At 42.7% G+C, this 11,908-nt stretch overlaps 1 protein-coding gene across 1 annotated transcript in view; it reads right to left on the reverse strand.

The window, feature by feature from the left end:
* The window catches only part of GNAQ (G protein subunit alpha q), a 323,836-nt gene extending 312,374 nt beyond the window's left edge, over positions 1 to 11,462 (reverse strand). Inside the window, exon 1 of the mRNA XM_025359109.1 lies at positions 11,110 to 11,462. Coding sequence (XP_025214894.1) covers positions 11,110 to 11,245 — 136 coding nt within the window. The 5' untranslated portion in view covers positions 11,246 to 11,462. The remainder of the gene's footprint in view (positions 1 to 11,109) is intronic.
* Between the last annotated feature and the right edge of the window lie 446 nt (positions 11,463 to 11,908).

The following is an 11,908-nucleotide window of genomic DNA, read 5'->3' on the forward strand; positions in this document are numbered from 1 at the left end:
TAGGGAAAAAGTCTACTCTTAGGCTTGGATGTAATGGCCCAGAATATGAACAAGACACAAGAGCATACATTCAATTGATAGGTGCCTTTTCTCAGCTAAAAGGTGTTATTTCTACATTATATGCCTCCACTTTGCATGAATCTACCTGGCAAGAATATCTCATGATATTGCTTATTTATTTATTGCCGTGGGCAACTGAAAGCTATTTTATTATAGGAGATGCAAGTCAAGCAAAAGCAGATTTCCTGTGCAAGGATGTCTCAAGAGACATCTCATAACCCATCACAGGATTAGCAGAGTTCTCAGAACAGTAATAGATGCATTTCTATCACCTGAAACAGCTGACAGGAAAAAAAAAAAAAAAAACATGGAGGAAACATGTTGCAAATTTTCTTTATACTCTGTCACCGGTTTTTCTCAGGACACAGCTTACTGAGAGTTCTACACTTACCTCTTTAACCACCTCTGGGAACAAAAGGACAGGAATGAGTACATGCAACACAAACTACTCCCATCCCACCAAGGCTTCTACACTTACTTGCTCATCTCCCAACCCACCATCTGGGTGAGGAAGGGCACAGTGGATTTGACAATGAGGATGAAAACACATGGTAGGATGGTGGAGGCGGCCAGAAGAGGCAGCTGGTCTGGCTCTTCCTGACTGAGAACATCAATCCAAGGCATGAGGCACCTCTCCTTTGCTCTTCTCTCCTCTCCAGAGCCCAGCAAAGACACAACAGCGCTACCCCTATTGGCATCAACACCCTCTGCCCTTCCAAGCCCCATGGGACTGCCTATTACTCTACCCTATCTACGCCTGTTCCTTTCCCTGGCACCCATTCAACTGCTAATGTGAGATCAAGGTAAGGAAGCTCAACGCTGATAAGATGATGATGAGAAGGCCCTTGGCCAGGAGTAAAGTGGGCCTAGGAATGCCAATTGCCTGCCTGGCACCTCCAGCGGAATTAAGCTTTTCTTACAGTTTCTCCAGAACTAGCATGAGAGTCCAGCTGCTCTTTCTTTGGCCACAGAGTCTTTGTCCAGAATGCAAATGAGGGACACAGAAAGCTGCCTCTTTTTTTTTTTTTTAAAGACAAGGTCTCACTCTGTTACCTAAGCTGGAGTGCAGTGGCACGATCACAGCTCACCGCAGCCTTGACCACCCGGACTCCTAAGTAACTGGGACCACAGGCATAAGCACCCACGCCCTGCTAATTTTTGTATTTTTGGTAGAGACCAGGTCTTACCATGTTGCCGAGGCTGGTCTTGAACTCTTGGGCTCAAGCGATCTCACTGCCTTGGCTTCCCAAAGTGCTGGGATTACACGCATGAACCATCACACCTGGCAAAGCTGATTTCTTAAGGTTTCTCTGATCATGGTCATGCCAATGGAGGATGGCTCAGAGGCCATAGCATTAGATATATTTTAAAGCAAAAAATTATAAAAATCCTTTACTTCTTTGAATGCATGCTATAGATGTTTCTACCATTATTTTTTTTCTGGTTTTAATGAAAGCCCCAAGAAAGTAAGGGCACAGTGATGGAAAAAGAAATGAACACACAAGATCCATCCAATGTTTAATTCTAAATCTTTCCTAGAAATTCCTAGAAAAGAGACCTACTAGCTCCAACTATAAAGCTGCCCCCTAGATGTGCCCTATTGGGCATTCCCAGCGCTCAGGCTCACTGGCCAACCAGCTATCACTGAAAATGGCAGAGATGGGCTTGGGCAACAAGATTATTTGTAGGCAAAGGAAAAGCAACGTTGTGCTTGGCTTCTGTCACACATACACTAAAGAGAAGCAATGCTTAATGACCAATGAAGAAAAAAAACAAACAAAAAGCAGTAGTAAGTCAAAGGAAGCTGCGTGAGGATACGGAAGAAAAGACCCAGTCCTGAGCCGAGCAGCGATGGAACACTGCGTCTCTTGGGCTCCACCTCTGTGCCTCCCAGGATATCGCCCTTCCCGCAGGAAGCAAGAGACCCATGCTGATATGACAGGAGGTTTCTGATACCAGTTCTTGTGAAGACATTGCAACTATCAGCAGCATGCCAGGCGGCACCAGGGGAGCTCCGCACAGACTCACTAAGGCTTCATTCACAGGCCCCCGTCAAAGTGCTCCCCACTGCAGGGCACTCGGAGTTATTACAGAGGGCAAAGAGAAGAGCCAGGCCAGTCTGAAGGAGCCACCAGACCTGGCAATGCCTCCTGGTAGAGCCCATCACCGCTGGAGACGGCAGCAAGCTCAGACCCCTCCTCCAGGGGTGAGTTTGGGCAGAAAGCGGCCGAGACGCCAAAGCCGCAAAGGAGAAGGAGAAAAAGCTTCAAAGTTCAAATGGTCTTTAGAGATCATCTGGTGAAATCTCTTCATCTACAGGTTTCTATAGAAAAAGCAAATGATCAAAATACCCTGAGGTTAGTTCTGTGGGAAAAAAAGATTCCATAAGCAGGGTAGGAATACTTCACCCCACTTTCAGTCACAGATTTTAGAAAAGATATATGTAACAAATCCAAAATGCACAGCCATAGAAGGTGCTTATTTAGCCAAAAATTAAACATAAAAAACTTTCACAAAACCAGTCTGCCATCGTTTTTAAATTATTGCATGACTTACCAATGCTCAAAAATGTATCACAAGAGTTACGGAGACAAGAGAGTTAAACCTGGCAATCTTTTAAAGGCAAACTGAACAAGAATTAAAGTCATCTTGTATTATTAGAACAAGTCACAGGAAATGGGTCATCTCTCTAGGACAAGGGGAAAATTGCATTTGCCATCTGCAGAAAGAACGCATACTATAATGAAGGAGCTCTGCAAAGCGCAGGTCCTAAATATCAATTCACATGGCAAGAAAATATCAAAACAAACCCATCCCAAAAATGTGCTCAGGCTGATTGGGAATAACGAAAGTAAAGGCCACTGCTACTGTCATCACCCTTAACTACCTGTATGGAAATATAATCAGGAAAATATGAGAAAAGGATTTTCAAATCATTAAATGAGAAAGATGCCTACATGTGCCTACAGCACATTCTCCCCTCTTCCAGCATATGCACTGCATCCAATTATGAAACCCACTGGCCTGCGATAGATTATCCAGCACGGGCTCACTAACTCTCTGTTGGTAATCATGAACCAATCTCAAGTCCCTGCCCTCTGGAAAAGGAAGGAGAATTTTACATTGTGTTCAGTAACAATTTATTTTTGCTTTGCAGACCAGAGTAAGTATTGCAAAAGAAAGTTAATCATCTCCTAAACACACATTCACAAATTCCTTCCTTTGAAATGTATTAAAGCACCCAACTTCCCCTCTCACCAGCTCACAGCCACATGATGTCTCACAGAAGCACTAACTTGTAAGTTCTCTAAATCATAAGGAAATGTGCAAGTCAGAGAATCTGAGGAATCTCTTCAGCATTTATTTAAGAAAGATCTGATGAGGAATTAAGTGGGTGGATGGTATTCACACGGAAGGGATGGGTAGGGGGGCTACAGAAATCACTGGTAGACTGAAAAGTAAGTGGGTAAATCACAGAAGCATTCCTCTTTAGAAGCAACTAAATGCCTGCAGTTACCAGTAACTACATGCGGGTAGAAGATGTCACCAATCACCCTGTTGCCCCTACAGTAAAAGAAAATATAGAAAAGAAACAATAAAAATGAAAAAAAAAACTTTCAACATAAAAGAAACAAAAATTCTATTTCTATTTTTTAGAAAGTGATGCTGATCAAAAAAAAAAAAAAAAGTCGGATTCTTGGAAAGCACAATTAATTCATGATTTTAGTTTTCCAAAGGGAAAAAACATGAGGCTATCTCCTAGAAATACATATAACTATGTTTCTAAACATCACTGTTCGCTTCTAGTAACAGAGCCAGAAAGTCTGGCTAGATCTCTTTTTCTTTAATTTGTGGGTCAATTATTGTGTGTACACACACACACACACACACACACAATATAATGGCATTAGTAACATTTTCTTTTCCAACTGCACCACAATCCATTACACACTTCCTTGAAAACAACTACTTTATTTCTAAAGCAGACATATAGTTCACAATCCATGATTAATCCTGTAATAAAATTAGGTGCACGGATTGTCAAATTTCAAAACACTTGCGTGTGTTAACAGCTTTCCATTGAAACAGCTGGATCAATTGCTATTGGCTTTTAACTGGAAACACTGAGAATGTTCAACTGAAACGTTGTCCCTAGAGAACAAATGAGAGGCAGGCAAGAAGACAAAAACTGTTCCATCTTTAAAACAGAATTCCTTTTACTGTGCCCCCAGTGGCCCACAAAACAGCAAAGAGGAGTGGAAAATGGAGAACATATGGATGATGCCTATTAGAAGAAAGCAGGGAATTTAAATTCACTTCCTCCGATTACCCTCCATTCGTTTTGAAATCCAGTTTTCCACACACATCCCTAGTTACTGATAATAGAATCATCAGCAACTGAGATAAAGATACAAGAACAAGGATCTTTGCCTTCATGGAGCTTCCAATCCACTTAGAAACACAAGGTAAGTGGTCATAAGCAGTTTCTCATGCATAAAGGCAAAAAATGATACATTCCAAAGGACAGAGTTCAGATTCTCAAGATCATCCGCATTCCCCAGTCCTGTGATCCCCAGGAAGCTCCTACAATGGCCTTCAGACTATTCTGTCTCTTTCTGTGTATGCCAATAGAAAAGCCAAAGCCAGGAAGGATAGAAGTCAGAAGGGCATGTCAGTATGAGGACATCAGCTACAAAACAAGAACTGTGCAAAGTGCTTAGTCTTTCCTGTTGGCAAATAAGACATAAGGAGCATTTCATACAGCACATTATTTGGCACATACTAGGTGCTCATATTTGTTCCTCTGACTAGCATTCTGTCATGAAACTGTTCCTTCTTAAGTTATGCCTGGTTAAAAAAAAAAAAATTAGAAGAAATATTTTTTAATAACTGACAAGTGTTAGGTTGAAAAAATGGATATGAAATATCTTCATAATTTGATTTTTAAATAATACTAATTTTGTTCTTTAAAATTAACCATAAAGGTTTTTAACAAAATATTCTGCACTGATTATGGCTATGTATAAACGTTAACAACACAGCTGCATAGTGAATCCAATTTGGGATTCTCGGCACCGCAATATGGACATTTATTTTTGTTTGTAAAGCCTACATTGATGACCACCTAGGATGTGTTAACTAATTTTGTCAGTATGCCTAGGTCCTTTTTACTACACGTTAGATGAGAAATCAGACAGATTTTTACATATCGGTAATGTAACAAATCAAAGGTGCTTGTTGAATAACTTCCTATAATTTTATTAGTAACAGCTATTCACACAAAATTGTGTTTGGGTCTGAGCGGAGCTCTTTCTTTAATGTTACTCCATTTGGCAGAACAAGAGTAAACATTCACGGTTTACTGTAGTCAGTTATTGCCACAGATTTAATTACCAACAATCGCACATTTTACCTTCTAGTGCTATTTCACACTTCCCTAGGATTAAGTCTACAGAGATCTTAACATGACTTAAAAGGCATTACAAAAGTTTTCCTTTGAAAAATGTGACTGCCTCCCGCTCCAACCAGGAAATTCGACTTTTAAATTTGTTGCTTCACATACTTGTATTTTCCTCAACCCAATACAGAGGAAACAGATTCCCTCCACCTTCTGAGGGAGAAAGCAATCCTAACCTCCTTATAAAATGGCTTCTCTCTCTTCCAAGATGTACCCTTTGAGCTCCCTATTTTCCCTCTACAACATCCAATCAACATTTCCACTAATATTAACGGAACAAATAACTCCCCCTAAGGAAAAATTAATATGAATGCTGGAATCAAAACCTTTCTTAGAAAATCTTGTTAATTTCTTTTCAAGTTAAGTTTGCCTGGATCATAAAGAAAAATCTGTTCCTTTTTTCTAAGTTTAGCATAGCCCGCAGCCTCACAACTGCAAAGCCTGTTTCAGGTCCTAAAAAATTCATCTGTAATAAAAATCGTAACTGTTTTCAATAGGCACTTCTGAAAATTGAACATAAGCCATTTCTCCTAAAGTAGAGCTGAGTTGGTTTTCTTTTTTAATGAAAAAGATTATATCAAATTTATTTGTATTAAACAAAATAGCTACTGAATTAGTCTTCTGGTTCTCCTTTCTAAACTTACTTTAAAATATGTGAATAGATAAACCTGCAATATTTTCACTGTTCAGCAGGGTTTTAATTTGTGCCAGATTTGCCATATGAAGAAATAGCATATAGGGGTACAGGATGGGACATTATATGGAGATCCAGACAATGAATCTACATAGTTCAATGCAAAAATCTTACTCTGAAGGCTTTGTTACACAGTCAGAGCCACAGTTTTGATTTTTATGGAGGATATTCCCACTTTGCTCTTCTGATATAAACTATAAGTACTTTGTTTCAACAACAACAAAAAAAGGGAACTGTATCCAAATAAATCCTGACATTCAGAAACATATTCAACACTTGGAAACTAAAAGAGTAGCAAAAAATAAAACCTGTTAGTCCTTAAAGCAGTCTCATAAACACCATTATTTTGTTATTTCTAGGGAGCTGTTGTTATTGAGGCTACTTAGACCAAGGCTTTCATTCAACGATTCTAAGTCACCATACCAGATGGCACTGACCTCTAGGTTAATCCAGGCAATCAACACACCCACTCCAGTGAACTTTACTGAGGGGTAGTGGAAAGCGTGCTCTTTTCCAGATGTTTAGAAATTAACTCCCCATACAGTTTAAATTCGCTACAGCATTTCCAGCCTTCCAAGCCCTTTCTTGGTCTAAAACTGTACAGCTTTCAGTACAAATGCATATCCTTCATATTAAAAATGTTTTAACTCCAATTCCTGAAATTCTGTATTTAATTATAGTGGGTTTGCTCATGTTATTGTATAGGTCAATCACAAACACTCAGTTAGGCATCACCTGTGGTCTACAGAATATTAAAACTTCACTAAGCCCTGTACCATGAAGAAAACTGTATGGTAAAAAGATGAGAGGGTTAAACTAGCCTCTACACGATAAAAAGTAATAAAAATATAGAACGGCTTTTCTTTTCTTTAAACTTTCATGCTTTAAGCATGACTGTTACCATTCTCAAATGCATCCAGTACAGAACTGTAATACACTGATTTAATGTGTGATGCAACATCTTACATTAACACTTCCTATCCTGGAATGCATTTATAATCAATTGGCTCAAAGAGTTACGCACAATTTTTTAAGATCCTGATTATATCTGCCACAGATAAAAACAATATATATTCCTATGTTTCTATAAATGTATTCATTATTGTCTGTTCTAATCTCCAGCAGGATGGTAATAAATAAATTCATTTACTCAGCCAATATTTATTGAGAGCATTCTACGAGTTAGATATTGTGCTTGAAGCTGGGATTTAACAGTGAGTAAAACAGACACAACCCATACTCTCATATGTCTGCAGTGTACAACAGGAAGAAAATCTATGCTCATATACAAAATTCAGTTCAGAATTCCAAGAGCATTTAAGGTCTTCCATTTAAGACTGGCCTATCGCGACCAGCCTAACATGGTAAAACCCCAGCTCTACTAAATATAAAAACAAATAGCTAGGCATGGTGGCTGTAATCCAAGCTACTTGGGAGGCTGAGACAGGAGAATCGCTTGTACCTGGGAGGCAGAAGTTGCAGTGAGCCGAGGTCAAGCCATTGCACTCCTGCCTGGGCAACAAGAGCAAAACTCCATCTCAAAAAAAAAAAAAAAAAAGACTGGCCTAAACTTTGCCTGTTTCAATAGCGATAATTCAATCAATTAAAAGGGGTTTGCTAAATCTTCCTATCTGATAATTAAGATCTAAAGAGTAAAAGACTTCAAAAACGTGTAAAATAAGAACAGGTTAATAGGAAAAAAAGTTTCTTCTAGGAACTGAAAAAATTTTCAGGATAACTATATGTAACATGAAGCAGGCATTCAAGGCCATTTGTATTACACAGACTTACAGACAAACTACATTAAATGAGGTTATCTACGTACCACCAATAGAAATATTTAGTGAATATTCATGAAAATTAATCAATTAAAGGAAATATGTGCTTTACACCTACAAAATACACAAAAACATTAACCAAGTAAAAATGAAGTATGCTCTTGTGTATCTACATTGAATGCAGAGACTAAGTTTTGAGTGTCAAAATAAACACTAATATAAATGAATTCAAAGAATGAGTAAGTTAAAAGACAACAAGAAAATAATTCAAAATTTAATGTAATATTCTTATAGTGGTAGATTTCAGGGTTCACGTTTCTAAAGTTAAAATAAAAATATATAATATATAAGCATATGGAATAAATTTGGAAGATTAGCACAGTTGCCGAATATAAATCAAAATAGCCCAAATTTTACTGCCATACTTTCATCTAGTCAGGTACCTACTACTTGCCTTTTTAAATGTCTCCATATTATTAATATACAAAAGTAAATAATTGTATGAGCAAATGTAAGGGTACCCACTTTTATCCCTGTCAAACAAATCCTTTTCCATTAAAATGGCATCAAGTCTTGAACTAAAATTTACTTTGAAAACAATTTTATACTGAATTTCATTTCAAAATACAGTTATTCCTCCATAAACTGGTTAAAAATATGAGTAGATCTTTAAACTGTGAATGGATACATTCTATAATCTCCTCTGGACAGGTTTTGTTTAAATGATAGAAGGAACCAGAACATTCAGTCTACTCATCAAAGCAGCAAATCAGGAATTCCTCAAATGAAATCCTTCCCTAATATCTTCCTTGTTGAAATCAACCGTCCTGGATTCAAAAACTCCTGAAATCACACTCATACACACACACGCACACACAAATCCACATTTAGCGTACATTACTATATAGTGTATTGTGGTATTTATGTTGCAAAGGCAACATACCAAGAACATGAAGCAGTAACAATACTTGCATGATGTTCCGCGAATAAGAGGAAAAAAAAGTTCTCCACACTACCACCACTTTAGCAGTAAAACTGGTTTACACTTTTTCTCAGAAAATTATCTCCAAGTTCATTTTTAAAAGCACAGTGTTATTTAAACACACAGTATGGAATTAAGCATCCATGTAATTGTATTTCCCTTAAACATTCAAACCTAGGCCCATTGACAAACCGGTTCCCTGGGCTTCAACTCTTAGCTGCTGGGAAACTCAGAGCTGTCACTTTTCAGGCAAACAGGGTTGGCTGGAGAGACCTCAACTGCCCAGTTCACAGTTAAACAGAAACAAAGACTGTCAACAGGGCAACAGAAGAAACAAAACAATTCTTAAAACAAGTCTCTCTAAAATACGTGCTTTTCCCCTTAATCATGCACTTAAACACTCTACATATTTCTTTTGTTCTTTATTTTCTTCTCAATCTTGAGAACTCAGAAAACATTCAACTGCCTGTTTTCAGCCATTAGAAGTAGCTCAAAATGAGAATAAAAAAAAAAAAAATCTTTACTTTCCAACTGCAGTTTGCCTCCTCCCTGGCTTCATTCCCCTAAGCCCACCTCTTTCATCTAGTGTTTCGCCTTCAGTTCTTTATAAACATGTGCCCATTTATCTGAGTTTCAAAATGAAGACATAAAGCATGTCATGTGAATTAACTATTAGTAACTATGTGTGTGATCAGTATATTTTGTTCCTGCTTGTAAATGATCCAGTACATAAGCAGTTCATTCCCAAAGGCAATTGGTTCCTTGAGCCAGCAAATGGAATGCTCAAGATAAGAAAGAAAATGCATGCTTCTCAAACACCAACCGACAGTACAATATTCTTTTCTTACAGAAATGTTTGAGAAACACATTTATTATACATGCAAATATCCAGAACATAAGACATTTTTCAGGCCTGTTACTGCAAAGCTGTTTGCTCTTCCTACCACAATAGCTCAGGGTTCTGTCACTGTGGCTTGTATGTGAATCCTGATCGCTTGATTCTGAACATCCTCTCTGAGATAATCATCAATAAATTTCTATTTGAGAAATGGCATTTTCTTGCTAACTTAGAGCTAAAGCAGAATTTTTTTACAAGACTAGAGGAAAATTTTTCCTGTATGCTTCCCGTTTTCCTTCTAGCCCAGATTCCAAAGATATTAAAATGCTATGTGTTTTAAACAAAAGGTTTCTATTTGTTGCCAAGAGAGTACTGAGAGACTGCACTGGTTTTCGGCAGTAACTATTGTGAATTCAGGCCTACATCTGGGTTGCCTCATTAAACAAAAGATACCGGTCGCTGTCAACAACCACACAGCACAACGCTCCCCTACCCTCATCTTTATCTAGAAGCAATGGTGCAGACGAGAATCACGCCTGTCACCATCCACTAGCCAAGAAACTCTTCTAGGCTCCCTCCTTTCGATGGTCTGGTGGCTAGAGAACAGCACTTCTGAGACACATTTGGGCTCGCCCTCCCGCCCCGCCCCCAATACACAGGCCCTTTCCTTGGAGGGCCAACTACTTGGCTTCCTCATCATCAGTGCTCCGGGAATCCAGTTGCGAGTCTGCCCACCGTTCCCCCATTCCCTCCTGACCCCAGAGGGCACTGATAATGGATGCACACCGGCCACCCCACCGCAGGCCATCCCCCAACGTGCCCCAGCTCCGCTCGCCACCCGCTGGGCCACACACACGGCTCCCCGCGCCACCACCCCATGGGATGCCGCGGCCACGACACTGGAAGTTCAACCCCTCTGCCCACCTTTCCACCCCCGCGCCTCTGGCCGGAGTGATCTGCCATTTAGCAGATGCACAGCAGATAAGGCACAGCCCTCAGGGACCCAAAAAGAAAAAAGCCGAGACACCCGGCAGGGCAGCCGCGACCCCTCTGCTGCGTGTGTGTGTGTGTGTGTGTGTGTGTGTGTGTGTGTAACGCGCCCGCGTTGTGTGTGTGTGTGTGTGTGTAACGCGCCCGCGCGCCCGCGCGGGTGAAGGCAGTGGCCGGGGGCGCGCCCGGGAGGGTAGGGGCTAGCCGCGGGCGCCGGCGGGCGGGGGACGCCGAGGGCAGCTGTCCCGCAGGGCCAAGGATGGTGGGCTGGGGGCGCAGAGGCCCGGCGGGGCCCCGGGCGGTACTCACCGAGCAGCAGCAGCTTGAGCTCCCGGCGGGCGTCCCGCTTGTCCCTGCGGAGCTGCCGCTCGATCTCGTCGTTGATCCGCCGGGCTTCCTTGGCCTCCTCGCTCAGGCAGCACGCCATGATGGACTCCAGAGTCATTCTTCCAAAGTGCCTCCGCTGTAGCCCCGCCGGCACCCCCTGCTCACAGCGCGCACACACACCCTCCCGCCCTCGCTCCCCCGAGGCAGCGGTGGCCGCCGAGCCCCCGCCGCCCGGGCGCGCGGCCGGGACGAGCTCCGGGAACCGCCGCGGGGGCAGCGGCCAGGGCCGGAGCCACCAGGTGGGCCGGGGGCGCGGTGGGAGCGGATGGCCTGGGCCGACGGGAGAAGCGAAGCGGGCGCGGGAGGCGGGCGCTGGCTCGGGGGGCGCGTGAGAGAAGGCCGCCGCGCCCGGCCTCGCTCAGACGCCCGCGCCTCCTTCCCCAGGAACGGGCGGCCGGCCTCGCCCCCCGAGCCGCCGCCGCCGCCGCCGCCTGCGAGGCTCCCCTACGCCGTGCGCCTGGCGGCGAGAGCTCATCCACCGGGGTGTCCCCGCAGCGAGCGGCCGCCGACGGCTCCCCGCGCCCGGCGCGCCCGCTCCTCGCCGCCGCCTGACACGGCTCCCGGGCGCCTTCGGCCCTGTCCGCGCCCACCGCCCGGCTCGCGCGCAGACCCGGTTCCCGGCCCGCCCGGCAACCGCGCGCTCCTCCGCCTCCGCCTCCGCCCCCGCCAGACGCCCACCCCCTGCCCCGATTGCCAGGCGCGGAGCGGCTGCTCAGTGCGC

The sequence above is a fragment of the Theropithecus gelada genome, chromosome 15 (genome assembly GCF_003255815.1).
Source record: "Theropithecus gelada isolate Dixy chromosome 15, Tgel_1.0, whole genome shotgun sequence".
Taxonomy (NCBI): Eukaryota; Metazoa; Chordata; class Mammalia; order Primates; family Cercopithecidae; genus Theropithecus; species Theropithecus gelada.